The 27,223-nt window shown below is 36.5% G+C and overlaps 1 protein-coding gene across 2 annotated transcripts in view; it reads left to right on the top strand.

Moving 5' to 3' along the window:
• The window catches only part of TDRD3 (tudor domain containing 3), a 226,815-nt gene that overhangs the window by 59,323 nt on the left and 140,269 nt on the right, over window positions 1–27,223 (top strand). Inside the window, exons 2-3 of one of the 2 annotated variants that reach the window (XM_005213542.5) lie at window positions 8,045–8,129; window positions 12,866–12,931. In XM_005213542.5, the coding sequence (XP_005213599.2) occupies window positions 8,045–8,129; window positions 12,866–12,931 (151 nt within the window). 2 annotated transcript variants of the gene reach the window in all.

Here is a 27,223-nt window from a genome sequence, read left to right as displayed (position 1 = left end):
TTCCAGCAGAGCTATTTCAAATCCTAAAAGATGATGCTGTGAAAGTGCTACACTCAATATGCCAGCAAATTTGAAAAACTCAGCAGTGGTCACAGGACTGGAAAAGGTCAGTTTTCATTCCAATCTCAAAGAAAGGCAATGGCAATGACAAAGAATGTTCACTCACCGTATAGTTGCACTGATTTCACACTTTAGCAAAGTAATACTCAAAATTCTCCAAGCTAGGCCTCAGCAGTAAGTGAATGAAGAACTGGAATCTTGGTGCGTCAGCAGAGGGACCAGAGATCAAATTGAAAACATTTGTTGGATCATAGGAAAAGCAAGAGAATTCCAGAAAAATATCCGCTTCATTGACAGATAAAGGCTTTGACTGTGTGGATCACCACAAACTGTGGAAAATTCTTAAGGCTTGAAATACCAGACTGCCTTACCTGCCTCCTGAGAAATCTGTTTGCAGGTCAAGAAGCAACAGTACAGCCAGACATAGAACAACAGAGTGGTTCAAAATTGGGAAAGGATTACATCAGGTGTGTATATTATCACCTTGCTAATTTAACTTATATGCAGAGTACATCATGCAGAATGCTAGATTGGAGAATGTAGAAGCTGCAATCAAGATTTCAAGGAGAAATATCAGTAACAGCATATATGCAGATGACACCACCCTTACGGCAGAAAGCGAAGAGCAGCTAAAGAGCCTCTTGATGAAAGAGAAGAGTGGAAAAGCTCAACATTCAAAAAACGAAGATCATAGCATCCGGTCCCATCATTTCATGGCAAATAGATGGGGAAGCAATGGAAACAGTGACAGACTTTATTTTCTTGAACTCCAAAATCATTGCAGACGGTGACTGTAGCCATGATAGATGTTTGCTCCTTGAAAGAAAAGCTATGACCAACCTAGACAGTATACTAAAAAGCTGAAACATTACTTTGCCAACAAAGGTCCATGTAGTCAAAGCTATGGTTTTTTTCAGTAGTCATATATGGATGTTAGAGCTGATTATAAAGGAAACTGACTGCTGAAAAATTGATGCTTTTGAACTGTCGTGTTGGAGAAGACTCTTGAGAGTCCCTTGGACTGCTAAAAGATCAAAGCATTTAATCCTAAAGGAAATCGGTCCTGAATATTCATTGGAAGGACTGATGCTGAAGCTCTAATGCTTTGTCCAGTTGATGTGAAGACCTGACTCATTGGAAAAGACCCTGATGCTGGGAAAGATTGAAGGCAAAAGGAAAAGGGGACGATGGAGGATGAGATGGTTGTATGGCATCACCTACTTGATGGACATGAGTTTGAGTAAGCTCCAGGAATTGGTGATGGACAGGGAAACCTGGCGTGCTGCAGTCCATGGGATAAAAAAGAGTTGGACATTACTGAGTGACTGAACTGAATTGATGTGGACTGGTAGTCTCAATGTGATAGCAGGTAGTCATGTATAGATGTATAGATCAGAGACTCCCAAAACCACATGTGGCTATGTAATTTGGGTTTTATTCAGAAACAGTTAATACTGTTCTGCATTATTCATTGTGCAGATGTGTCCTTTATTTTTGATTGAGTCCCTATCCATTTGGGAATCCATTTGGGAATAATATTTTCATTCTTGATTTTTTTCATCGCTATTTTAAAGAATTTTCATGCATCATCAGCCTAGTTTGTATTTATGTGCAATAATATATTCTCTCCTGGATTATTTTACAAATTCAATTCTCAGTTCAGACTTGAATGGGCATTCATTGCTTGGAATGGTAAAGGTAGGTAGAGGGGAAGAAAACTTCAGTGCACTTTTTAAATTATTTTGACCAATTAGACCATTTTTCCCCTAAGAAATATATGGAAATAATGAGGTAAAGATGAGTTCTTATATGTGCAGTTTGTGAAATATTTAGGCCAAAGTAAATGATTTGATGACAGCTCTAGTAAGAATATTGTTTCAATGCATAATTATGTTTATTGCTCTCCAAGAGTCATACAAAGTGACCTAAAATACACAATTGTTTTCCTCTTTTGCTTGAAAAGTGTGTCAGCCATGGGTAATGTATCATTTGAGAGACACCTATAGCACAACCCTGCATGTCAAAGACAACTTGAAAGTGTATAGGAGCCAACAGGCAGATAACGGATATAAACTAATATGATTAGTACAAAGTATGTGTGTCACATGCAGACTGAAGCCTGTTTGGCTAGACACTGCTTTGCAAAAAACTAAAAGCTAAAAATGAGAATACTTGACAGTAGCTGCTTAACCTGTCTTCATACAGATAGTCACTAGACCTGTCGCCTTTCATTCAGTTCAGTCGCTCAGTTGCGTCCGACTCTGCGACCCCATGGACTGTAGCACGCCAAGCTTCCCTGTCCATCACCAACTCCTGGAGCTTACTCAGACTCATGTCCATGGAGTCGGTGATGCCATCCAAGCATCTCAACCTCGGTCATCCCCTTCTCTTCCCGCCGTCAGTCTTTCCCAGCATCAGGGTCTTTTCCAATGAGTCAGTTTTTTGCATCAGCTGGACAAAATATTGGAATTTCAGCTTCAGCATCAGTCCTTCCAATGAATATTCAGGACCAATTTCCTTTAGGATGGACTGGTTGGATCTCCTTGCAGGCCAAGGGACTCTCAAGAGTCTTCTCCAACACCACAGTTCAAAAGCATCAATTCATATATGAATGCTGGAAAAACAATAGCTTTGACTAGATGGACCTTTGTTGGCAATATAATGTTTCTGCTTTTCAATATGCTGTCTAGGTTGGTTATGCTTTTTCTTCCAAGGAGCAAGCATCTTTTAATTTCATGGCTGCAGTCACCATTTGCAGTGATTTTGGAGCCCCCAAAAGAAAGTCTCTCACTGTTTCCACTGTTTCCCCATGTATTTTTCATGAATTGATGGGACCAGATGCCATGATTTTAGTTTTCTGAATGTTGCGTTTTGAGCCAACTTTTTGACTCTTCTCTCTCACCTTCATCAAGAGGCTCTTTAGTTCTTTGCTTTCTGCCATAAGGGTGGTGTCATCTGCATATCTGAGGTTATTGATATTTCTCCTGGTAATCTTGATTCCAGCTTGTGCTTCATTCAGCCTAGTGTGTCTTATGATGTACTCTGCATTATAAGTTAAATAAGCAGGGTGACAATATACAACCTTGATGTACTCCTTTTCTTATTTGGAACCAGTCTGTTGCTCCATGTCCAGTTCTAACTGTTGCTTCCTGACCTGCATACATTTTCCAAGAGGTAGGTCAGGTGGTCTGGTATCCCCATCTCTTCAAGAATTTTCCACAGTTTGTTGTGATCCACACAGTCAAAGGCTTTGGCATAGTCAATAAAGCAGAAATACGTGTTTTTCTGGAACTGTCTTGCTTTTTCAATGATCCAACGTATGTTAGCAACTTGATCTGGTTCCTCTGCCTTTTCTGAATCCAGCTTGAACATCTGGGAGTTCATGGTTCATGTACTATTGAAGCCTGGCTTGGAGAAATTTGAGCATTACTTTGCTAGCGTGTGAGATGAGTGCAGTTGTGCGCTAATTTGAGTTTGAGCATTCTTTGGCATTGCCTTTTTTTGGGATTGGAATGAAAACCGTCTTCATACAGATAGTCACTGGAGCTACCCCCTTTAGATGGACATACACTGTTCAGTTTGTGGCTGCTCTCCTCATTACATGTACATCATAGTCAGCGGTTAAGTTAAACTCAAGGGTTTTACCTACTTTCATAGGAATGAATCAAAGGAAAATTGGTGCTCTTTTCCCTTGCGGTTTGTAATCCACTTACTGGTAATGGTGGCCCACTATCTGGATCTAATAAGTGATATTAAACAATAGTATTTGTTCTTATCACACTTCCCTGTCAGTTGAGATTCTGGAATTGTAGTTTGGGCATGTCTGTTTTATATGTCCAAGTAACTTAGAACATGAGGTGAAGATAGTTTTAGTAGTGAGACCATTCTTATTTAAATATATATTCAGTACTTGTTAATAGGAAACAACCTCTCCCCCAAATTGGTGGATAATAATTAGTTTTAAAACTTTTACTTCTGAAGTAACAAGAGTTGCTCAGGATTACAAATTAAATGACTCTGAGAAAGACAGGATTTTAACATCTATTTATGAAACAAGAAGCACTTTCCAAAATCTTTTTTTAAAAATTTGAGTGTTTATTAAGCTGTGATTTAAAATGGAGTTATTTGGAGGTGAAATTAAGGAGAAATCTTAGTATATTTTGTAGTATGCAGAAATTTAGCCCTTTACTGCCTTGCTTGTCAATAAAATTTTATTTCGATGTGTTTTTAGCTCAGAATAGTAATGAGTGGTTTTGCACTAAAATCTCTACCAGAGGAGAAGAAAAAGTTGTGCCTCTGGGCTGTTTTAGTAAACAGGAGCTCTCCAGGGTTTGTTTCCTCTTTAAGGTTTTGCCCTTGGGTGTAAGTGTGCAGAGATCGCCTGTGGAAACTGATGATGATTCTCTCCCGTTACGGTCCATGTACAGATGTGCACAGGGATCAGGTCTGGCATGCCTGTTCTGATTTGCAGTGCTTTTCCCCCAGTGACCACATTAAGGCTGGTGGGTTTTGTGTTGTTTTCTTCTTCTTTCAGTTACTGTGGTATTGTGGTGAATCTTAAATCTGATTTGGGCATTACACTTTGCTTTCATCACTTGTTTTATTCACTGATGATACTGGCATCTTTAAATGTTTACAAAAACAAAAGATTAATTTGCAAATCTCAAGTTATGTGAAAATGGTCCATTATTGACAGAAGGATCACCAAGATGTTACTAGGGAGACCTGTGAATGGGGTCTCCTGTTTCTTGATAATTACAGAGTAAAGGTGTAAGGCTCAAGTCCTCTTATTTTTAAAAAATATTAAGGGTGAGGAAGGAAGACTTGTAAAACTTGGAAATTGAGACTGAGCTGTATTTTATAATTTCTTATATTCAGGAAGCCTACAGGCTTCCCTTTTTATATTTTACGGGACAGGTATTTTTTTCATTGTTGTAACAATTTTTTAATTGTTATTAGTTTCCTGATTTTTTACCATGGAAACTAGAACTATTCTTGTTTAATAAATCAATACTTTGGAGGCACTGATTTAATTTGCCTAATTGTGCTTTTTTGTGTGTGTTGATAAAGTGCCTAGTTGATTATGAAATTGGTATGTATAGATGTTGGCTTTTGTTTATGAGAACAGAATTACATTTCTGATATTAGCATTATTTGGTGATGGACATGGAGGCCTGGCGTGCTGCGATTCATGGGGTCACAAGGAGTCGGACAGAACTGAGCGACTGAACTGAACTGAACTGAAAAGCAGTGTGATTCCCCTGGAGGAGGAAATGGCAAACTACTCCAGTATTCTCTGGAACATCGCATGGACAGAGGAGCCTGGTGGACTACAGTCCATGGGGGTCACAAAGAGTCAGATAAGGCTTGGCATGCTCACACAATGAAAAGACTGCTACACTGAGAATCAGGACGCATTTTTAACTTTACCTTACTTAGAAGTTAGAAGTGTTGGTCACTCAGTTGTGTCTGACTCTTTGCGACCCCATGGACTGTATAGCCCGCCAGGCTCCTCTTTCCGTGGGGTTCTCCAGGCATGAATACTGAAGTGGGTTGTGATGCCCTTTTCCAGGGGATCTTCCTGACCCAAGGATCAAACCCAGGTCTCTGACTTTGCCGGCAGATTCTTTACCATCTGAGACATCAGGGTATTTTAGAGCAAAGTTTAGGTTAATATTAAAGCTAAAGAGTTAAACTTTGAATACTTTTTAAGATTATTTCCAGTTTATCTGACATCCTGTAAGCTTTTAATTATAAAGAGTTGCCTTTCTAGAAGATGAAGTATTTTATTAGTCGTTGTATATTATTTCCGCACTGTAGGAATTTTGAAAGCTGTGTTTCTGTAACTACTCAGTCAGCATTTAATATAGGACCCATATCCTTCTATATACTTTTGCTTTCTAAAATTGATCTCAGCCTATACTGACCTCTCATCTCTTCCCCATTTTCCAATCAGAATGTCCCAGAATGTGTTTTATACTTTTTTACTTCATGGAGATGCCCTTTCTGTGCATTCTTTTCCATTCCCTAGCCACTTTGAGCTCCTATAACATTTTGTTTATAGTTATTTTGGCCTTGTATGGTAGCTATTTATGTGTTATGTTATGCTTTATATGAGACTGTAAATGCTTTAAAGGAAGATATTTATTTTTCATCATCTTATTACTGATTCACACACATAGTTCTTTTCATACAAATCATGTGTTAATTAATATTTGTAGAACTAAATTTGTAAGATGGTTAGTGCCAGATACAGTCAGTGGCTGTGAATGGTGAAAAATCATCAGGGTAATAAGGAAGTGAACTTACTCATTCTGAATTAAAGCAGTGTTTCCACCATCTATGCTGCCAGCAAACATTTGTATTCCATGGTCACTCATGTACAATTTATTCCAGCCTCCTAACCATTTATTCTTAGTGACACATCTAAATACTTAATGCTTTTTTTTCTCTCTCTGTAACCCACTTGACTCCTGGCCTTCATTCATCATTGTAGTTTAGCACTGCCTTAGCAATGGCACCCCACTCCAGTACTCTTGCCTGGAAAATCCCATGGATGGAGGAGCCTGGTAGGCTGCAGTCCATGGGGTCTCTAAGAGTCAGACACGACTGAGCGACTTCACTTTCACCTTTCACTTTCATGCACTGGAGAAGGAAATGGCAACCCACTCCGGTGTTCTTGCCTGGAGAATCCCAGGGACGGGGGAGCCTGGTGGGCTGCCGTCTATGGGGTCGCACAGAGTTGGACACGACTGAAGCGACTTAGCAGCAGTAGCAGCAGCAGCAAGCTTTTAATAGTATCTAATTTTTTAAAACACATTCTTGCTTTGATTTTTATATACTTCCCTTTCTTTTACCTCCTTGATCTTATTCATAGGCTTATCAGCTTTAATTTTCTATTGCTTTTTGTACTCTATTTTTATTTCTTTTTGCTTGCTCTTTTACTTTTGAGAAATTCATCCTTTATTTCTTAAAGGCAAATGCTCTTTGATTACTGTCTTCAGGTAAAGGTGTCTTAGAATCAGACTAAGGTTGGGAGTTGATGGTGGAATTGCTGACCATCAACTCTGGAAGAGCCAAAGTTAGCTCTGTTAGACTAGTACTCCTCTATCTTTTCAGTGGGAGACTATCTGTGGTGGCAGTGCCAGCACCAGAGTATGTAATACTGATTACAAAAGGTGCCAAATTTTCATGGGCATTTTTACAGGTGGACTTTTGTGGGGGGGTGATACGTGAATTGTAGAGTTATCAAAGAACTTCAAAATGGTTGTGTTGGGCGTGGTTGAATTGGTAGAGATGATTCCCTCCCAGCCTTTGGATTAAATAATTTTTCACCCTTCAGTTAATTATTGCTACAGATGAATGGTTGGTTTGGATTGAATAAAAGAACAAAGGGCAATAAGACAATGAGTAAAAAACTGAAAAGAGACAGGAAAAGTAAAAGATATAAGGTAAAAAGTTGCCTAACTTTGTGCCACTTGAAATCAATAGTGTTTATTGAAGATTCTTAGGAACATTATGTTAGACAAAGGAGAGTTGAAAAGATAATGTGAGAAAGTATCTGAGAGGAAAGTTTTGTTGGATTAAATTTAAAACTATGCTGTTTTTAGTTCTATTTTTATTGCACATGTCAATCTCTTAAGAGTTTACTCTAACTTAATATTTAAGTTGGATATTGTATTTGTGTAACAGGGAAGAGGAGCTTATTGATTCCTTAAGAAGCATATTGATGTTTAAATAGCTTTTCTTAGAAAGCATTTGGATACTTTTATTAACATAATATCCCTTTAAAGACATAAAAGGAAAAGTATGCGTTCTCCATCCTGTTCTATCAGAGATGGTAAACAGGGAGTATCCAGGGCTCTCTGGTATTTGCAGTAGAAACATTTAATAGTAGAGAACAAAACTACTTGTAGACTTAAGAAAGTAATTTTGGTTAACTTTGATTTTAGAAAATATTAAGCCATTTATTTTATTTTAACAGGTATCTTTCAGATGAAGGCATTGAAGCTTGTACAAGTTCTCCTGACAAAGTCAATGTAAATGACATCATCCTGATTGCTCTCAATGTAGGTTTTATTTATTAACTTATAAACATTTAGAATCTGGAAGCTATATTTATGAAAAATATCTCATAGAATAAACTGGCTCTTATAAAGTGGAGAACGTCTTTTATTTTTATTGTCCATTTCAAGTTGCAGTGATGTTTGTTGAATTTGGTAATCTTATATAAGCCAATTAGTAGAAATATATATTTCTTTAATGTCTATTATACGAAATCAGTGAAAAAGGGAAAAGTGCAATTAAAACTTTTTCACCTTATGATCAGTTATAGAATTTCATTTCATTATATAAATTTCATTTATAGTAGCTATGTAATAGCAGTAAAAACTGATCATATTCATAGAAACAAATTGATATTGAATTTACATACAAACTAGCTAGGTTACAGCTTCTTGACAGTTGTATTTTTTATTTTGAAGTAACTTTTCCTGTTGATCAAAGTAGTATATACTGTACAGTATGACTACTGCAGAAAATACAGAAAAATAAGAAAGCCCAATAATTACTGTTAATGTTTTGATACATTTTTCTTCCCTAGCTCTCTCCCTTTACCAATCTGTTTAGCAGTGTCTTTTTTATAATTGAGATTGACTTTTAGATTTTTTTTGAAGAGTTATAAAAATTGTTTGAAGTACAGATGTGATTAAATGAATATTCTTTTTTCAATCTTGTGGTTACCCTAGTGGGAATTTTTTTCTTACCGCCTTTACAATCACAGTCTATTAAACAATGAAATTTATATGCTATGTTATATAATCAATGAAATTCAGAAGAGAATTACTGTCTGACAAATCCATTATGTCACTGCAAAGTAGGTTTAGCATAAAGCAGAAAGGGTGGCAACTGATAAGAACATATGAAATATAAATTAATATATAACTATAACTTTTTCTTTTCCAATTACTGAAAATTTTATTTATATAATTAAATGTGAATTTAAACATAGAATTTATATAGTGAAATTTATCATTTTTTAGCAGCTTGCAGTTTTATTCAGTAAGACAGACAGGTTTTTCAGAAATTATGTGTGTTACCCATGACTACAGATGGGGATATTTATTAGACATTTTATCTTTCCTTGACTTGCACCCAAATTAGTGAATTTTATTTTCAGAAAATGTTACAAAGAATCCCAGTTTATTTCTTTGTTCACTAAAAGCAAAAGACCTAAATAGGAAAAAGGCTTTGTGACAGTCTTCTCTTCTTATTGATATTTATATATGTAGGTAAATAGCATTGAGTTATCTAAAAATTGGGTAAGAAACTAAATAAAATAAGTCAACACAAAGTATTTGACCTGGTATACATAAGAGGTACATGATGATTATTAGTGAATTAACTTGTCTTTATAATTTTCTTTAAAATATATAAATATTCCAGTCCAAAGCTATCATGCTGTGTAATAGAATTAAAGAAATACTTTTAATAAGGATGAAGTCTATACCAGACAAGTAGTCTAATTTTCAAGTTCTTAAACTTTGAAGTAAAATCAGTCACATACAGTATTTCTGTTGAAATTTTTTAACTTTTGAGTGATTGCAGGATGTTAATCCCTAATTGAGAAAGACTTGCATTATTGATTTTTATATATAACTTACTACATATTGGGAGAATAATCCATGCACAAGCTTTCTTACCTTCTCTTCCTCCTATGGGGAACACACTAAATTTGTTCTTTTATCTAGCAGTGAACAAAGCAATAGTATGTATGTAGAGTGTTTCCTGCCCAGGAATGTCCATTAGGCTTTTATTGGGCTGTTCAAAAATGTACTCTCTGCCTAGAATGCAACAAAATTCTAGACATCTCCCCTTGAAAGCAGGTGTTCACCATATCACATTGTTAATACAAATAATTTAGGCCGTGGGCCACATTTTCAGTTAGGGAATGGTTCTGGTACCAAGTTCCCAGATGCCAGCTTAGGGCCAACTTTGTAAGTGGGCCCTTCTAAAGGCAGCAGCCTTAGAGGTGCTATGTAACTCTTTTTAGCATGGATTAGTATGTTGAAAGGTGGGAGGTTTCTTAATTTTTACTCTGTAGAATGAGGAGTAAGGATTTTAAGAATAATATAGAAATTCAGCATGGAGTTTTGAATTCCTGCATTATTCAGAGCAAAATTAAGTGATAGTCTAGTCTTAAATTAGTAAATAATGTGTAATAGTAAAAATTTTAAAAGATTATTTTAAAATTTCTTTTAATATTCTGTATAGTATAAAATGCTTTGCCAAATAGATACTCTGCTGAACTTATTTGAAGAAATAAGTCAGGAATGTTGTTTGTGTGTGCACACATGCATCTTATAGGTTAAATATTTCTCTTGAATAATTAGTTATTCACTATAAATGCATTTTTGGACCCAGCTATTCTAGTGATCCTGATATAATGGCATCTGAATCATAGAATTAACTTTGATTTTAGGATGTTTAAATATTTGGTAAGGTCATTTTCATCTTGCTAAAAGAACAATGAAATAATCTTCCTTATATGTGTGTATGATACTTTAAAAGCTCTGTGAACTTTGACTACATTGTTTCTTTCAGCATGACAACAACTTTGGAAGATAGAATTGTTAATATATTTTTGATCTTATGGAGGAATAAATTATCTGGATTTAGAGAATTTCTGACATGTCATATTAGTTATAATATACAGTAAATTGAAGTTTAGAATTTTAGTCTAGTGCTTATTTCTATAATACTTTATATAAATGCCTCATTTTATTTTACATTTTATAACTAGTGATAAAATCAGAAATGAAGGACCATGATGTATCATAAAATTTGTATATATTCTGTTTCTTATATGTGTTTAAATATTTCAGCTTTTCTGTGACTTTCAAAATAGTGATTTTTTATGAACTTAGTTGTATTATTTACTTGTTACATGCATTCAGATAATAACAGTATGCGTGTTTTATATTCAGTAAACATTATAGCTAACACTTATTAAATGCTTATTCTTTGTAAGTCATTGTGCTTAGTGCTTCACATGTATTATTTAATCTTCAAAACAGTGAAATGCCAGGATAAGAATTTTTTCCCCATATATTGCTTAGTATTTGCAAAGTAAAAATGCATGCAACTTGAGGTTTGGTTTATAGTTCTTTCACTCTGTTATTGGAGACTGTACAAAGGATAAATCTGAAACATTGTTAAATATTTGGATATGGGGCTTAGTTTGCCTGGCAGTTCCATTCAGTGAATTGTACTTTAGGAATGATCCTTGCATTACATTGAGAAATAAAAGTCATGGTAGTAAAAAGACTGGAAAGGATCTGTGAGGGTTGTATAATATGTATTCTTGTTTCTTAAGCTGACTGTATGTGGATATTTCAAGTGAAATTATATTATTGTAGATATTCAAAGGCAATGGCACCCCACTCCAGTACTCTTGCCTGGAAAATCCCATGGACGGAGGAGCCTGGTAGGCTCCAGCCCATGGGGTCGCTAAGAGTTGGGCACGACTCAGCGACTTCGCTTTCACTTTTCACTTCTATGCATTGGAGAAGGAAATGGCAACCCACTCCAGTATTCTTGCCTGGAGAATCCCAGGGATAGAGGAGCCTAGTGGGCTGCCGTTTATGGGGTTGCACAGAGTCAGACACGACTGAAGCGACTTAGCAGCAGCAGCAGGTGTTCAAAGAAGACTATCCTATTTCTCTATGTGTTATCCTTTTATAAATAATACAGTAATTGTAATCATCTATTGATAGTATTTTTGCCTTAAGTCTAACATAAATTTCTCCCTTAAAATTTTTGTGATTAAATGCATTCTGAGTCTCTTTTCTCTTGCTCTTGAGACAATGAAGAGCTCTGTTTACTGTTATTTAAGGAATTAAAAAAAAGTACAAATTTAGTTATTGAACTAACCTCACTGTCTCAAGCATCAAGATAATTTCTTAGCTTAAATAATTAGGCCTTTTTCATGAGTAGTATTTAGTTTTCTTCTGAATAAATTTCTTACTATTCCTTTAGTTTTCACTTCTTAAAGAAGACCGAATCCTTAAAAATTTTATGTAGACTGTGTGTGTAGTTGAAGTTTTGTTTTTGCATCAGAAATGCTATAGCTTTGTTTATCTTAGTCCTTTTTATGTTTTGCTTTGGTTTGTTGAGTAATAGGTGCATCTGGATTTTCGTGTAGTCAGTCTTTTGTTCACCAGCTTCTATTTCTGAAATTTGTTTAATAAGCAAATGAAATGTTTTTACTACAGTACAGTCTTACTGTGACTTCCTGCTTTTGTAGTAAAGAATATTCTCTGGGATATTTGTATGTTATGTAGCTTTATGTTAGGAGTATCACAGCCTATAGAGTACTGTACTTTCATGTCTCTGCATATCAAAGTTATATAGAATTTAGTTGTCGAAAATATACTCTGTTTGTTCAAAGTAGTCATTTGGTTTTGGATTGTGACATTAATTTCTTACTAAGTCTATATAGTTTACATAAAATCAAGTTTTAGATTTTAATAAAAGGGTACCCAGAGAAATACGACCAGATGTAAGTAAGGCCTTATATATTACTGTTTAATTTACTGGTGTACTTTAAACAGTGTATATATGGGACTGAAAATGGTTGATTTTTACATATATAGATCTCATAATCAGTTGAAATACAAGCTACATTTAACATATAGTTAAATTCTGTTACTCAGACCTTAACTAATTTTATCTTTGTTTGTGAGTGAGATTAGATTTAGAGTCATTTTTCTCTAATTTTATTTTAATAATAATATTTTTATTTTAGACAGACTTGAGAACAATTGGCAAGAAATTCCTCCCCAGTGACATCAATGGTGGAAAGGTAGAAAAGGTAAAGAAAAATGTTAACTTCCTAAATTATGTTAAGTACAATAAATATGAACATCTACTAAATTATTGGGATTATTTTTTGTCAAGGAAGACTACAACTTCAAAATATTTTGGAGGGAACAAGTCACAAAGTTATCATTTTAGTGACTTCCTATACATATGGAAAATTATTAAAACGAACTTTTAAACTTTTGGTGACTTTTCAACATTAAAAAAATACTCTTGTCTTAGGAATTATAACTGTGACACACTTATTTACGTGTGAGACTTACCAGATATTGGAATTCAGAGGACCTTTTTGTATCTTTTTATTTTAGTATCTGTTACCATATTTATTTAATGAACTTATTGATATAGGAGTATAAGATTGTGAGAGAATGTTAGGAACAGTTTGGCAAAGCTGTGCATTTGGTTACTGCTATCATTTTTCATAACTTATGTATTTATGTTATGAATTTTTTCAGTGATTTTTTTGAAATACAAGGATACAATTTTTGGATTTTAGATGCCAACTAGTCAGTCTTTTGGAGAAGGCAGTGGCACCCCACTCCAGTACTCCTGCCTGGAAGATCCCATGGACGGCAGAGCCTGATAGGCTGCAGTCCATGGGGTCGCTAAGCGTGGGACACGACTGAGTGACTTCCCTTTCACTTTCACGCATTGGAGAAGGAAATGACAACCCATTCCAGTGTTCTTGCCTGGGGAATCCCAGGGACAGGGGAGCCTGGTGGGCTTCTGTCTATGGGGTCGCACAGAGTCGGACATGACTGAAGTGACTTAGCAGCAGCAGCAGCAGTTAGTTTTTTACTTCTTATTCATTTATATTCAATTTCTTCTTTTTATTTGAAAATAGTGCAAACTGTGTCAATCAAAAATTTTATATATGCTGTTGCTCACTTTTTGAATTATTAATGAACATCTTTATAATTTGAAATACTTTGAATGTGTATGTTTTGAGTTTGAGTAAGTATTCTTATCATTTTAATACTCACGTATTTAAGATAGTTGCTATACCTTAGATGTTTTAAATTTTAGATAATTTCAAAAGGTCTATAATGTATCAACATTTTTCACATTTTCTAAATGTTGGTCCTCATATGTGATAGGTGGTAATCATTTAGCTGGAAAGAGAACAAGAGTTTATAATCCGCCCTAGCTTTTGAAGCAGATACTCAAGAGAAGAGAGTTCTACAGACTCCTCAGCAATTCATTTTAATGTTTAACAATATTCTATGTAAGCGAATTTAATTGTATTTTAATCTAAATTTCTTATGTTGCAACTTAAGTCCATAATATCTTCTTTATCTTCCCTCAGGGAAATGGAGAACATCTGGTTACCTTCCTTTGTGAATAATTCTTCATATACTTGAATCTTGTAAATGTCACTGCTACAGGTTTCTTTTTGTTAAAACCATCTATCTTGGTTCCTCTGTTTATTCTGTCTCCGGCGTTCCATTCATCTTCATTGCTCTTCTCAGAGTCCTCTCCAATTCCTTGCATTTCATTTTCTGGTTATGGTAGTAGTTCTGACCTCAGTGTGCATCAGAGTCATCCTGAGGCCTGCTACAACACAGAGTGCCAGCTTCCCACCTCGCCCACTGCCATGTTTCTGACTCCACTGAACTGGGAAAGAGCCTGAGAATTTGTACTTTGAACAGGTTTCTGTGGGATGTTGATTCAGCCAATCTGGGAAATATACTTAGAAAACCTCTAGGGTGTAGAACTCCAAATTAGGCAGCAGTCTTGGACAGGTCTGATGAATGCAACAGTTCCTCACAGAAGAAGTAACTAGTATCAAAGCAGTGCCTGCATATCCTTATACTAGTCTATATAAGAAAACTAGCACTCTGGATTATTGATTTTCCATTTTTTCTTTTTCTGTCTTTAAGGACTCTCAGAACCTACCACTGTTAAAAGCTCATAGGGAAAGGTACTGCGAGAGTTTTCTCTGCTTTCTCCAACTTCTCAGAGCATTTTTGCTTCAGAAAATTTTATAAGTAGTCTCTTTAGAATTTCCTTTGAATATAGCTAACAGCAATAAGATATAACTTAGAATATTTGAATCTAGAATTTTCTATACCAAATTTTATCCTTTGAATTATTCTTAATGCTCATGTGGCTTTAGTTTGTACGTAATAAGCCCTTTCACATGAAACAGAAATTGAGTGAGCCCTTTTCACATGAAACAAATCTCTGTTCCTCAGATTTGATTATATTTTCCCTTTCATTACCTGCTTCTGATACCAAATATAATTCTCTTCACAGTATTAGTGAAGATGTTTTGAAAATTAATTTTAATAGAAGTTTTAGAAGCCAACCCACTGGAGTTACTCATTTGTCTTTGGTTAAAATTTCATACATTATATAAAAATATATCTCCAATACTTTGGCCACCTGATGTGAAGAACTGGCTCATTAGAAAAGACCCTGATGCTGGGAAAGATTGAAGGCAGGAGGAAAAGGGGACAACAGAGGATGAGATGGTGGGATGGCATCACCAACTCAATGGACATGAGTGTGAGCAAGCTCCGGGAGTTGGTGATGGACAGGGAGGCCTGGCGTGCTGCAGTCTGTGGGGGTCACAGAGTCGGACACAACTGAGCAACTGAACTGAACTGCTTTTAGGCAATAATAAATGTTTAAGTAATATATATTTTTGACATGAATTACTTGTGCTCTTTGTCTATAAAGTAAGACTAAAACAGTAAAAGTTACTTTATTTGTGCCTTTATCGGAATGCTTTATTACCCAGCACTTTAGCATGTTATTGGTGACAGAATCATTAAGACATGGCTCTAGACACTAAATTATGTATAACTGTTGTTTAAAATAAATTTTAAATAAAAAATTTAAAATAAAATTTAGTTTAATCTGTGAATAAGATAAGCAGAGTATTTGAATAAGTAATCTACCTGTTCCTTGATCATGTCAGATTTTGGTATTAAATAATAATATTTTCTAATTTTCTTTTAATAATAAAAAAAAGAATGAAAGAACTGGATTACCTAGTGATCTTCCAAATAAAACATGCTGGAAACTAATTGCAAAAACTAATTTAGAAAATTTAAAGTGTGAGATAGATTAGCTATCTCAGGAAGCAGAGACAGTTTTGATGAGCTTCAGATACAATGTGGAGAGGGAGAATAAAAAAATTCTGGTAACATACTGGATGGATACAGATTTTAGAATTTTTCAGCTGGACTTAAATCCTTATTCTTCCACTTATATTTTTGTGACTTCTGTAAAGTTATTTAATCTTGCCAGATTTTAATTTTCTCATCATTCAAATGCTATCTCCTTTATGACATTGAAGAATTAAATGAAAACCTGTGTGACTACATTGTAAATGTAGTGCAATGTGTATGACAAATATTGAGCATTATGAGACATTTAGGATGGTGTTTTTGTCCTGGACATCTAAGAATGCATGAATATTTATTACCTGACTTGGGTATCTTGTTACTGAGAGATCTCCAAGTGAAAGTGAAAGTCGCTCAGTTGTGTCCAGCTCTTTGTGACCCCATGGACTATACAGTCCATAGAATTCTCCAGGCCAGAATACTGGAGTGGGTAGTCTTTCCCTTCTCCAGGTATCTCCCAACCCAGGAATTAAACTGGGGTCTCCTGCATTGCGGGCTGATACTTTACCAACTGAGCTATCAGGGAAAAACGGAATCCAGTAAATGAGGTAATGTGAATAGATGCTTCATTATTGACTGTGTTTTGGCCCCAATCCCTAATGCAGAACTTTATTGCTTGAGCTAAATTGATCTTAGTACAATGGAATCAAAGTAGGCCAGAGTCCTTCTCTGACAATTTCCACTAAGTTTTATGCCAGCCAGTGATATTACTACTTCTAAGAGAGACGAAGCCAAAGCAAAAAGAATTTGAGAGCATTTGCCCCAGCTTTAAGAAGCTAATACTTAATGAGCAAAAGAAGAGAGAAGGCTGTCTTTTTACAAGCTACTTCCATTAGTCAAGTGTGGGCGCTTTTAAAGGGTTGTAGTCCTGTATCTTCCAACTCTCTTGGAAGCGTATTTATTAGGTCCAGGGCTCCATACAATGTACTAGAGATTCCTCAAGACAGAGGAGCAGTAATGCTTTTTAGAGGTAAATTAAAGGAATGTAGAGAAGAGTCTTCAAACTTCCTCTCCTGAGAAGTCAAAAGTAAATGCTTATGATGATGCTGTGTATTGTTATTATCATAATTAATAAGACTTAGATATGGCATTTTCAGCATTTGGAAAGGAGGCATGGAGAAGGCTATGGTTTGATAAGAGAGATGGCAGTAGTTAGGAGAAGACAGTTAATCCTGGAACACTGAATCGACATCTTTTTTGCTGTAAAGACAAACTGGGACCTTCAGAAGGGCATTGTTACCTAGAGTTTGAAACTTCAGTTTTAAATTCTATTAATTATCACTGATTATTTTGGGAGGAAGTAAGATGGCAAACTCTTGAGAGTCCCTTGGACTGCAAGGAGATCTAACCAGTCCATTCTGAAGGCGATCAGCCCTGGGATTTCTTTGGAAGGAATGATGCTGAAGCTGAGACTCCAGTACTTTGGCCACCTCATGCGGAGTTGACTCATTGGAAAAGACTCTGATGCTGGGAGGGATTGGGGGCAGGAGGAGAAGGGGACGACAGAGGATGAGATGGCTGGATGACATCACTGTCTCGATGGACGTGAGTCTGAGTGAACTCTGGGAGTTAGTGATGGACAGGGAGGCCTGGCGTTCTGCGATTCATGGGGTCGCAAAGAGTCAGACACGACTGAGCGACTGATCTGATCTGATCTGAAGATGGCAAAAATTACAAGTTAACTTTGTTTTTAATTAATGTAATAGTTTTGTGCACATTCTTTTCTCTTCCCTCCCATTCACTTTTTAATAGTATTTTGCAGTTCACATGTTTTTCTCAATAAGGTTGCTCATAACTTTGATGCAAGGGTTTCAGACAAATTTAAAAAAGTGGTGAGAGTGAGAATATGATGACTTTTCTCCAGGCTTCTAAGCCTAAGCTAGATTTTCCTGTAGGCAGTTTGTGTTTAATTTTTAGGCCATAAAATTTTTTTAGCATGGAGCTATATGTGCCAGGAAAGCCATATGCTGCAATTTTTGAATTTTTCAGGGCAGGCTTTGTATTTCTAGATATGACAGGGCCGTAGAATATTTAGCTTCTCAGCTAAAAATCATGGAAAAAAGTCATGACAGAAAGGAAGTAAAACATATACTTACTATAAAACTGTTTAATATTTTTTGGATTCTTTTTCAAGTTTGATATTTTGCTTGTAGTTATTTTCATAGCTTTGCCTTTGAACCAAGATGTAGAAGTTAATTATAAAATATAGGTTAATGTAAAAATGCTTTATTACCAATCCAGGTATGTGAGGACTTTTATGCATTATTGTGGAGCCCTAACAGGAAAGGCTTTTCAGATCTGTGGGGTTTTTTCCATCTAAGTTCTAGGACTGACAGTTTGTACGTGCCTTTCTAAAGACCTAATTTTGGGGATAAAATTGACCTTCTCAAAGCCGCAGCAACACCAACATCAACCACAAGATGGCTTCACTGGCTTAAAATTCAAACTGAATGCCCTCTTACTGACAGTATAGAACTTGGATGTTTTTAAAAAGAAAAATAATTGAAAAATGTTTTTAAGTTTTAATTTAAATAAATTGTATCATGTTTCATATGTTAATCTGTTATGTGCTAAATAATATGATTTACCAGTGTTTCTTTTAGTGAGTTATTAAAATTAAAAATGAATTTTTAATTTGAGAAGAAAATGATTACTGAAACTGATTTTACCATGCTTTATTTACAAGTGCTTATTGGTAGTTATTAGTAGGACTTCTGTGGAGTTTAAAAACAGTGCACAAAGCAATATGTATAGAATATATATTAGACTGATACTCTGATAATTGAAAAACAAACTGTTCACTTTGTTTTAATTCTCTCAGAGAACAAACAGCTATAGAGGTGAAGGATGGAAATAGGAAAATGACACACTGGCAGGAGTGTTACTTTTGACTGGAGTCTCACAATGTTTTTCTTGTAATTGGTTGGCTGCAATTACTTTGATTGAATAAGAGCAAATTATGTGCTGTGCTATTACTTTGATGTATAAATCGATGTTTTTTCAGGCGATCTCAAGGGAAAACCTATTCAAGGTTATGGTCTTTTTGTCAGTTACTAGAAGAAGGCGATGGCACTCCACTCCAGTACTCTTGCCTGGAAAATCCCATAGACGGAGGAGCCTGGTAGGCTGCAGTCCATGGGGTCGCGAAGAGTCGGACACGACTGAGCGACTTCACTTTCACTTTTCACTTTCATGCATTGGAGAAGGAAATGGCAACCCACTCTAGTGTTCTTGCCTGGAGAATCCCAGGGACGAGGGGGCCTTGTGGGCTGCCGTCAATGGGGTCGCACAGAGTCGGACACGACTAAAGTGACTTAGCAGCATCAGCAGCAACAGGCATTTAAAATGCCTTGTTTTTAAATTTTCTAAGGGGTAGAAACTTTTAGATCTTCTAGTATATACCATATTATGACTCAGAAAGTTTTTCTTTTATTATTATTTATTTATCTGTTTAAACTCTTGATGTATATGAATATCCCTTGAAAAATTTGAGATCAGGATTAGGGACTACCTTTCCAAAGCTATTTCTTTCAATTCCTTTTGCTTTTAACCTGTTTCCTTCTTGACCTTTTTTGGTACAAGCCCCTAACTTACCTAGGAGAACTCTAGTTTTCGGTAAACACATCTCCTCTTTGTCTCTATTGAGAACCTACTTTATGACAGGTCCCATGTTAAATAATTTATCTGTATAATCTTCAGAACAGCACTGAAAAGTAGAAATTATTATCAACTTTGGTTTTACTTTAGAGATGAGGGAATCACAGCTTGTCTAAAATCATAGTTTTTTGTTGCTATAGGACCTTAATAATTGCTATGTGAGTGGGATGTTCTTCTCTCAACTGCCTTGCAAACTGCTGTTTAGTCTTCAAATTCTAACTTGAATGCCATGTTCTTCTAATTTTCTTGGTCTCTTTTGAACAGAATGAATTTTTAAGAATTAATATTCCCATTGCCCGTTTTACCTACATGTTTTTAGTATGTAATAAATTTTATTATAGTTTTAGGATGTGTAATAGGAAGAAGACAGAGTTTGGTGTTAGGCATATCTTAGTTTGAATTCTAATTCTGCCTCTTCTGGCTGACTAACCTCTGTTAAAATACTTTGCTTTCAATTTTCCCATTTAAGACATGCAAATGATCCTAATATACTTTTCGGTTCTGGAGGTTAATTAACTTATGTAAAAATACTGCCACATTTTCTGGTGTATCTGCTAAGTGCTAAATAAATTATAGTAAAAAACTATGGTAAAAAAAAAAAAACACAGGAAATTTATTTATAAAACAATTTTTGAATGTATATTTGTGCTTAGTGCAGGGGCTTTGAGATCAACAGGACAATCCCTGCCTACTAATAAGAAATCAAGAAACCAACAGTTATCAGTATAGTAGAACAAATGCTGTGTATGTATAAGGAAGGGATGGCTATCTCAGCTTGACGAGCTTGGTGTGATGAGGTGGAGAGATTGCTTCTCTTGCTAGATTGTTAATTTTTAGGCTTGTAATTCTCAGTAAGAGAATTATAGGCAGATCCCTAATTGGGGGTATATTTAATATCTTAAAATGGGAAGGTATATTTGGTGTGTGTTTAAAGATAATATATGTATACACATTCATACACACATTATTTCTATTTTGATAATAAAGCTACCAAAGTAAGATTTTTTTTGATACAAACTATAGAAAATAACATTTGACAAAATCTTCTTGGCTGATAAAAATATATGCAAGATAAATATAGATAACATTTATGATTCCTAGAACCTGAATCTTTTCCTTTGTTTGGGGGAGTTTCCCATTTTCAAAGTCTTTGTGGTGTAGAAGAAAATGCCAGTTGCTTTTCCCCAGCATCCTTTGCACCTATGCTGTGGACATGGACCTCAGCTCTATTAGTCAGGTATAGCTGCACAGGATATGGGTTAGTTGTACAGAAAAGCAGGAACCGTGGTTTTCTCTGGTAGTAGTAGAAGCTACAGCAAGATTGATAGCTACAGGAGTGCTGGGGTCAGTGTCCAGGGATTGATAGCACAAGGAATAGAGCTAGATGCTTGAGTGTGTTGAATCTAGCTTATTCCATCTTATGAATGTTGATTATCAGCATTTCTTCCCTGATTAGAGGTCAGTAGTTGAAATCAGCTATGTTGTTGTTCAGTCACTCAGTCGTGTCCAACTCTTTGTGACCCCATGGACTGCAGCATGCCAGGCTTCCCTGTCCTTCACCACTTCCTGGAGTTTGCTCGAACTCATGTCCATTGTGATGCCATCCAACCATCTTATCCTCTGTCATCCCCTTCTCCTCCTGCCTTCAATCTTTCCCAGCATCAGGGTCTTTTCCAGTGAGTCGGCTCTTTGCATCAGGTAGACAAAGTGTTGGAGCTTCAGCTTCAGCGTCAGTCTTTCTAGTGAATATTCAGGGTTGATTTCCTTTAGGACTGACTAGTTTGAATTTAGCTATGGAAATTGGCAAATGCTACAAATTAGAGCTTCTTCTTTATTATTCATATCCGAAATTGTTTCATCACCACACCACTGCCATCAAACCAATTCTGTGGTTTGATTTTCAATTTTACTTGCTGTGAAACCTACAGACCTAGTTCTCTAATCTTCCTGCCACTTCTGTAAACTACCCAATGTCTTACTTTCAAAATGTTAGGTAAATTACTTGAGCAATTTAAATATAATGTTTGATATATGCTAACATATATACTGGTGTATATATACCAGTAAAAGCCTTTGACTGTGTAGATCACAACAAACTGTGGAAAATTCTTCAAGAGATGGGAATACCAGACCATCTGACCTGCCTCCTAAGAAATCTGTATGCAGGTCAAGAAGCAACAATTAGAACCGGACATGGAACAACAGACTGGTTCCAAATTGGAAAGGAATATGTCAAGGCTATATATTGTCACCCTGCTTATTTAACTTGTATGCAGAGTACATCATGCAGAATGCTGGGCTGGATGAAGCACAAGGTGTAATCAAAATTGCTGGGAGAAATGCCAATAACCTCGGATACGCAGATGGTACTACCCTAATGGCAGAAAGCGAAGAAGAGCTGAAGAGCCTCTTGATGAAAGTGAAAGAGGAGAGTGAAAAATTTGGCTTAAAATTCAACATTCAGAAAACTAAGATCATGGCATCCAGTCCCATCACTTCATGGCAAACAGATGAAACAATGGAAACAGTGACAGACTTTATTTTTCTGGGCTCTAAAATCACTGCACGTGGTGACTGCAGCCATGAAGGTAAAAGAAAATTGATCCTTGGAAGAAAAGTTTTGACCAACCTAGACAACATATTAAAAAGCAGAGATGTTACTTGACCAACAAATGTTCATCTAGTCAAGGCTATGGTTTTTCCCGTGGTCATGTATGTATGTGAGAGTTGAACTTTAAAGAAAACTGAGCACCGAAGAATTTATGCTTTTGAACTGTGGTGTTGGAGAAGACTCTTAAGAGTCTCTTGGACAGCAAGGAGATCAAACCAGTCAATCCTAAAGGAAGTCTGTCTTGACTATTCATTGGAAGGACTGATGTTGAAGCTGAAACTCCAATACGTTGTCCACCTGATGTGAAGAACTGACTCATTGGAAAAGACCCTGATGCTGGGAAAGATTGAAGGCAGGAGGAAAAGGGGATGACAGAGGATGAGATGGTTGGATGTAATCACCAACTCGATGGACATGAGTTTGAGCAAGCTTCGGGAGTTGGTGATGGACAGGGAAGCCTGTCGTGCTGCAGTCCATGGGGTCGCAAAGAGTGTGACTCGACTGAGTGACTGAACAGTTTGTCTGTTGTAACATGCTTCAGATAGCTCTAACGTATGTCCATTTGTAAGTATCTGATATTTATTGATTTTTCTCTTTTGTATAATAGTAAACGAATCCCTGGTGGCTCAGATGGTAAAGGTCTGCCTCCTATGCCGGAGATAGAAGTTTGATCCCTGGGTTAGGAGGATCCCCTGGAGACGGAAATGGCAACCCACTCCAGTATTCTTGCATGGAGAATCCCATGGACATAGGAGCCTGGCAGGCTCCAGTTCATGGGGTCCCAAAGAATCAGACACTACTGAGCAAATTCACTTTCCTTTCCTTTAAACTATTTAAACATACATAGTTTATTAATTTTCTTGTTGATGGATATTTAAATGTGTTTCTTTTTTTCCTCTTTTTTTCTTTAAATAATAGATGCAGTACTACTGCTTCTAGGAACAAACATATATTTTTCCTGGTGCACGTTCCCTTATATTCTTAAGGGAATATAATGAGGAATTGAGTCATTGTATGCTAGAATAAGCCAGCATTCAACTTTACCAGATAATGCCAAATTATTTTTCAAAGTGGTTGTACTAATTTGTATTACCCTCAGTAGTGTATGCAGATCCCATTGATCTGTGTCTTTTGTGGCACTTGATATTATGAAATTTTTATAATTTTGGGGTTGTAAAATATGTTATTCTTCTTCAGGCTATTCTGTTCCTAATGGCCCCCTTCCCCAAGAAAGATTTTACAATCAGATGATGAAGTTTGTTAAAATGGGTCAGAGTTTTGATTGAAATTGCGTTGAATCTGCATATGAGCTTAAAGACAGTTGATGTCTTTATGATTACTGTTAATAATTATTAGTGAAATGCTGGTTAGCTGCCTTTCTAAAGAGGAAAAAATAAAGGGCTTATATGTAGTATTTGCCACTATTTTTAATATAAAAATTCCTGCAATGAATGATTATAAGCTCTACCAGCCAACCTTTTTGACACCAGGGGTCGGTTTAGTGGAGGAGATGGTTTCAGGATGATTCTCTCTCATAAGTGGGGGGTGCAACCTAGATCCGTCACATGCACAGTTCACAGTTGGTTTCTTGCTCCTGTGGGAATCTCACGCCCCTGCTGATCTGGCAGGAGGTGGAGCTCAGTTGGTAATGCCAGTGTGGAGAGGAGCCTGACTGCAGTACATGGAGTCACTGAAGAGTCGGACACCATGTAGTGACTAAACAGCAGTAACTCTCGTTGCGGGGCACAGGCTCTGGGTGCATGGGCTTCAGCAGTTGTGATGCACAGACTCAGTAGTTGTGGCTCACTGGTCTAGGTGGGCTCTGGAATGCAGGTTCAGTAGTTATGGCACGTGGGCTTAGTTGCTCCGCGGCACATGAAATCTTCCCAGACCAAGGATTGAACCCGAGTCCCCTGCATTGGCAGGCGGATTCTTACCACTGTACCATTAGGGAAGCCCTTTGCAATTTATTGGAAGTATATAGGTTGTGTATCTTTAGCAGGCTTTATAACTGGAACTTCCTATTTTTGTTGCTGTAAATGTTATTTAAAAAAAAATACTGTTTTTTTCTCTGTTATTAGTACACAAAAGTTAACTGATAGTTGTATGTTAATTTTAAATTTGCTACCTTATACTTATTATTCTTCATTGAACATGAGTTTGAGCGAACTCTGGAAGATGGTGAAGAACAGGGAAGCCTGAGTTGGACAAAAGTTAGCTACTGAATAACAACAATTTATTGTTCTTGATAATATATCTGTGTATTCTTTTATGTTTTCTCTATAAACATGCCTTTTGACACTTCACATGAATGGAATCACATAATACATGCTTTGTTGTATTTGGCTTCTTTCACTTTGTGGTGGTTTAGTCACTACGTCATGTCTGACTCTTGAGACCTCATGGACTGTAGCCTGCCAGGCTCCTCTGTCCATGGGATTCTCCAGGCAAGAATACCGAAGTGGGTTGCCATTTCCTTCTCCAGGGGATCTTCCTGACCCAGGAATTAAACCTGGGTCTCCTGCATTGCAGGCAATTCTTTACTGACTGAGCTGTGTGAATCTGTGATGTAAGCATGTGTCAGTAGTTTGTTACCATTTATTGCTCAGTAGCATTCTACTGTGTGGGCCTACTACTTCTTTCTTTCCACTCTTGAGTTGATGGACTTTGAGATTGGTGTGCATAGGTCTCTTGCTGTTTTTTTCATTTCTGTTGAAAGTGTGTTTTTATTATTATTACTCCTTAAGCATCTTTACTCTTTGCTTCCTGGTCAGTCTTGCTGAGTATCAGTTTCATTAGACTTTGTAAAGAATCAGTGCTAGACTTTGTTAACCCTTATTATGTTTTTAGTTTGCTATTTCATTAATTTATCTTAATTTTCTTCTTTCTTGTACCTTATTTGAATTCATTCTGTTCTTTTTGCATCTGGTTACTTTAACTCATTATTTTCCTTTATTTTCTAACATAAGCATCTGGACGCTATTAATTTTTCTTCTACCACTGGTTTAACTATATTTCAATGGTTTTATACAGTTATTTTCAATATCAATCAGTCCTAAATATAAGTTTATATTAAGATTTATATTAAGTTTATATTAAGATTTCTTCTTTAATTGTAGAACATCACCTTTTTTTCTTTCTGTTACAGATTTCTAATTCAGTTATATTGTGATCAGAGAATTTTGACTGACAGATAGCTGTATTTGCAGTTTTGTAGAGGTTTACATTCTTTCTGGAGTTATTTCTCCACTGATCTCCAGTAGCATATTTGGCACCTACCGACCTGGGGACTTCCTCTTTCAGTATCCTATCATTTTGCCTTTTCATACTGTTCATGGGGCTCTCAAGTCAAGAATACTGAAGTGGTTTGCCATTCCCTTCTCCAGTGGACCACATTCTGTCAGACCTCTCCACCATGACAAGCCTGTATTGGGTGGCCTCACGGGCATGGCTTAGTTTCACTGAGTTAGACAAGGTTGTGGTACTAGTGTGATTAGATTGACTAGTTTCTGTGAGTATGGTTTCAGTGTGTCTGCCCTTTGATGCCCTCTTGCAACACCTATCAGCTTACCTGGGTTTCTCAGTGGAGAAATAACTCCAGAAAGAATGAAGGTATGGAGCCAAAGCAAAAACAATACCCAGTTGTGGATGTGACTGGAAATAGAAGCAAGGTCCGATGATGTAAAGAGCAATATTGCATAGGAACCTGGAATGTCAGGTCCATGAATCAAGGCAAACTGGAAGTGGTCAAACAAGAGATGGCAAGAATGAACATCAGTATTCTAGGAATCAGCGAACTAAAATGGACTGGAATGGGTGAATTTAACTCAGATGACCATTATATATCTACTACTGCAGGCAGGAATTCCTCAGAAGAAATGGAGTAGCCATCATGGTCAACAAAAGAGTCCAAAATGCAGTACTTGGATGCAATCTCAAAAATGACAGAATGATCTCTCTTCGTTTCCAAGGTGAACCATTCAATATCACAGTAATCCAAGTATGCCCCAACCAGTAATGCTGAAGAAGCTGAAGTTGAATGGTTCAATGAAGACCTATAAGACCTTTAGAACTAACACCTAAAAACGATGTCCTTTTCATTATAGGGGACTGGAATGCAAAAGTAGGAAGTCAAGAAACACCTGGAGTAACAGGCAAATTTGGCCTTGGAATACAGAATGAAGCAGGGCAAAGACTAATAGAGTTTTGCCAAGAAAATTCACTGGTCATAGCAAACACCTCTTCCAACAACACAAGAGAAGACTCTACACATGGACATCACCAGATGGTCAACACCGAAATCAGATTGATTATATTCTTTGCAGACAAAGATGGAGAAGCTCTATACAGTCAACAAAAACAAAACCAGGAGCTGACTGTGGCTCAGATCATGACTCCTTATTGCCAAATTCAGATTTAAATTGAAGAAAGTAGGGAAAACCACTAGACATTCAGGTATGACCTAAATCAATTGCCTTATGATTATACAGTGGAAGTGAGAAGTAGATTTAAGGGCCTAGATCTGATAGATAGAGTGCCTGATGAACTATGGACTGAGGTTCGTGACGTTGTACAGGAGACAGGGATCAAAACCATCCCCATGGAAAAGAAATGAAAAAAAGCAAACTGGCTGTTTGAGGAGGCCTTACAAATAGCTGTGAAAAGAAGAGAAGTGAAAAGCAAAAGAGAAAAGGAACGATATAAGCATCTGAATACAGAGTTCCAAAGAATAGCAAGGAGAGATAAGAAAGCCTTCCTCAGCAATCAATGCAAAGAAATATAGGAAAACAACAGAATGGGAAAGACTAGAGTTCTTCAAGAAAATTAGAGATACCAAGGGAATATTTCATGCAAAGATGGGCTTGATAAAGGACAGAAAGGGTAT

This window comes from Bos taurus, chromosome 12 (assembly GCF_002263795.3).
Source record: "Bos taurus isolate L1 Dominette 01449 registration number 42190680 breed Hereford chromosome 12, ARS-UCD2.0, whole genome shotgun sequence".
NCBI lineage: Eukaryota > Metazoa > Chordata > Mammalia > Artiodactyla > Bovidae > Bos > Bos taurus.
Note: the sequence above shows the minus strand (reverse complement) of the source record. Positions and strands in the feature narration are given on the sequence as shown.